The sequence below is a fragment of the Atta cephalotes genome (assembly GCF_000143395.1).
Source record: "Atta cephalotes unplaced genomic scaffold scaffold00003, whole genome shotgun sequence".
NCBI lineage: Eukaryota > Metazoa > Arthropoda > Insecta > Hymenoptera > Formicidae > Atta > Atta cephalotes.
The window spans coordinates 5,462,376-5,465,513 of NW_012130067.1; the positions used below are offsets into that span (position 1 = coordinate 5,462,376).

General features: G+C 38.1%; 1 protein-coding gene across 1 annotated transcript in view; it reads left to right on the forward strand.

Annotated features, from left to right (window-relative positions):
* Positions 1–2,970: 2,970 nt before the first annotated feature.
* LOC105625588 (protein TSSC1) overlaps positions 2,971–3,138 on the forward strand; it is a 1,803-nt gene continuing 1,635 nt past the window's right edge. Inside the window, exon 1 of the mRNA XM_012206910.1 lies at positions 2,971–3,012. Coding sequence (XP_012062300.1) covers positions 2,971–3,012 — 42 coding nt within the window. The remainder of the gene's footprint in view (positions 3,013–3,138) is intronic.

Genomic DNA, 3,138 nt, shown 5'->3' on the forward strand with positions numbered 1-3,138 from the left:
AGAGAGAGAGAGAGAGAAAGAGAGAAAAAGAGAAACAAGAAGACAAGCGGCGAGTGCTTGAAAAGTGCCGTTCTCCAAAAACGCGTGCGTGGACACACGCGGGTGAGATTGCGACACATGCAACATGGACAGTAAATAACATGCGTGTTGAAAGCAAGGTGCCTCGGTTGGCCTCGGTTCTAGACGACAGGTTACTCACGTTTGATGCTGCAGCGTCAGCATAGCGGCGCTTTCGGGAGGAAGAGGGAAGACGTGTGCGATCCTCGCGCGAGGACGGCACGACCGCGAGGAGGAACGCGCATTCGCGTCCGGGGATTTCCCGGCCGACGATCTCCGGGGAAAAACGGCGGCGTGCCTCAGGAATCGGCTGCGATTACGATTGCGACTGTGCCGATGGTCACAACCATCGGTGTACGCGCGTTCAGTGCGTATCCGGCATCTCCGCGGGTTTCTTCGATCGCACTTGTGTACGCGAAGACTTCACCGAAGAAGGATCTCGCAAAACGCCGACAGTATTCTCGCGCGAACCGAGATGAACGGCAAATAAGCGGATGATATGACGGAATTCGTCGCTCAATACACCGCTCGTTACTCGCCTCGACAATGCTCGACCTCACAAGTCCCGCGATTTGGCTGACTCTGCCTCCACTCCCCGACTCCGTTTGCTCCGTTCTCGTCGATCCACGATCGCCCGAACGCTCATACGGCCAACGAAGAAACGACAGCGCTCGTCGCGACTCGCGATGGACTGGAGCGGGAAATCCTGGAGGGGGAACCGGGAACGTATACGTGACTACGTGTATGCGCGATTCCCCCCCCCCCTCGTCTTGAGTTAACCGCCGCGACAGCGCTTCGATCAGCTTCGACGACGACCGTTGGAAGATTATGAGATTTAGCCGGTTTGTTTGGTCCGTTTGGCCAGTGTAGTTAGATGGACCGGATTTCAGACGCATGCGTGTCCAATGTAACACAGTAATGTACCGGTCACTAGTAAATAGGAGATCATTAGTCGCTTAGGATTGAAAATGTTGAAAATTTTAATATATTTTACATATTTTACATACGTATACATATATATAAATGTAATTAATATATTTCTATATGTATGCATATGTGAAATATGTAAAATATATTAAAATTTTCAACATTTTTGAAAAAATTTTACATAGGCGACCAATGATCTCCCATTTACTAGTGACCGGTACATTACTGAAGCTACATTGGACGCGCATGCGTCTGAAGTCCGATTCGTCTAAAAGTATTATGGCCGATATTCATAAACAGATCTTATATTCAAGACCGTCTTAAGTACGGTCTTAAGAAGTCACGAACCAATCAGAAGGCTGCATTAGAGTTTTAAGACATTACTTAAGACGGTCTTGAAATAAGACTCGATGAATACCGGCCTATGGGAGCGTCAAGCGTTGAGCATCGTGACAGCTTACTCTTCGTTAAAAACAGGTTACATGATCAAAATTGATGAATAACAAGTTCGTGATACTTGATGCTTGATGCTGACATGTAAAAGTATTTTGAGGCTGGAATCAGACTATGCAAGAATGAGATTGAAGATTGAAAAATTGAAGTTTGACCAATCAGAAAAGAGCCAAAATTCCTTTGTCCTTATTGAAATGGTGAAATTCCAACGTTTGATGAACCAATAGAAGAAAGAATTTTACAAACTGACCAATTAAAAAATGCTTCAAAGTATTTGCAACATCACGTTGACCATACTCGAAAATTACAAAAGTGAACAAAGATTACTAGGTATTGATTAATTAAATTATGAAAATTTTAATGAATTTCATCTCATCTCGAAATACACAATCGATCCCTGGTCATTTTATCTTTGTTGTTCATCAAATTTGAACAAAGATAAAGATACAATCGCTCAATGCTCATTTTTAGCATAAAAATAAATCTAAATTGTGGTCAAAATTGAAAATTAATGTCTCCTGAAATGCATTCCAAAACTTAACTCTGCCAACTTCGAGTATCTTTTATCTTTATTCAACATTCGGTTACCAACAAGGATAAAGTGATACTCGAGTTGACAGAGTTAAATTTTAGAACGCAATCCTGGAGTCCTATTCTTGAGCACATATATGAATAATTTTCGCATATGAAAATGATAGTTTCTCGATTGTGATTGGTCGATTGATATGGAATTGTTATTTTCGTGTGCGATATTTCAAGAATAGGATATACATTGGATGAATTTTCTGATCGCAATCCTTCAAATCTATTTTTTAACCCGAACATTTAGTATATGCTCTTTGTAAAGTGAAATAAATATATGTTTAATGTTGGCAAAAAGTAAGAAGAAAAAAATTAAAGTTCCAGTGCAGCAATAAAAAAATAAATTCTGTTCTTTGTCACTGGACTCGAATAGAACACACAGTCTAGTGCTCGTTTTTACTAATAGATTAACTTTAATCATGCTTTAACTTACTTTTTATCTTCTTCCTGTTTTAAAAATTAGAAAAGAATAAAAAATAATTGATTATGAGATTAAAGTTTTACCTACATTAGTAGAAAGAGATATAGGACAGTCTTCTCGCATTTTGCGTTTGAACAAGGCCGGTGAACACGGCATTATATTGAAATCGATGTCATGTCAGTTTACGACATATCGTGATATCCTTGACGTCTAAGTGTTTTTACTTTTAATTAAATGTTTAATTATCCGCTATCACAGAACTGCGACTACATTGATGTCTACATTCTTGGAGAATTATTTTTTTACTTGGAACAATGATTTTTTTAACTGAATCGTGTGTATCTGGATGTCTAGACATTAGTAAAAATATGAAATGAAATTTAAATTCTTATCTAGCTATCTTCATAGATATTAGACACAATGTTTACCATCTGCAAAGATTACTATTGCTCTATCTGTCTGGAAAATTAACACGCATTTCTTGATAAAGTGTAATATACTTTGTATGGTGAAACACAATACTTTCAGAAATGGATAACGATACTCCCGTTATATATGGACTTGAATTTCAAGTATGAATCTATTATAAATTAATTATGAATTTTACATAAATCAGTGTATCTTTTTTATTTTATATTATATATATATATATATATATATATATATATATATATATATATACTTCTGTCGTACAAGTA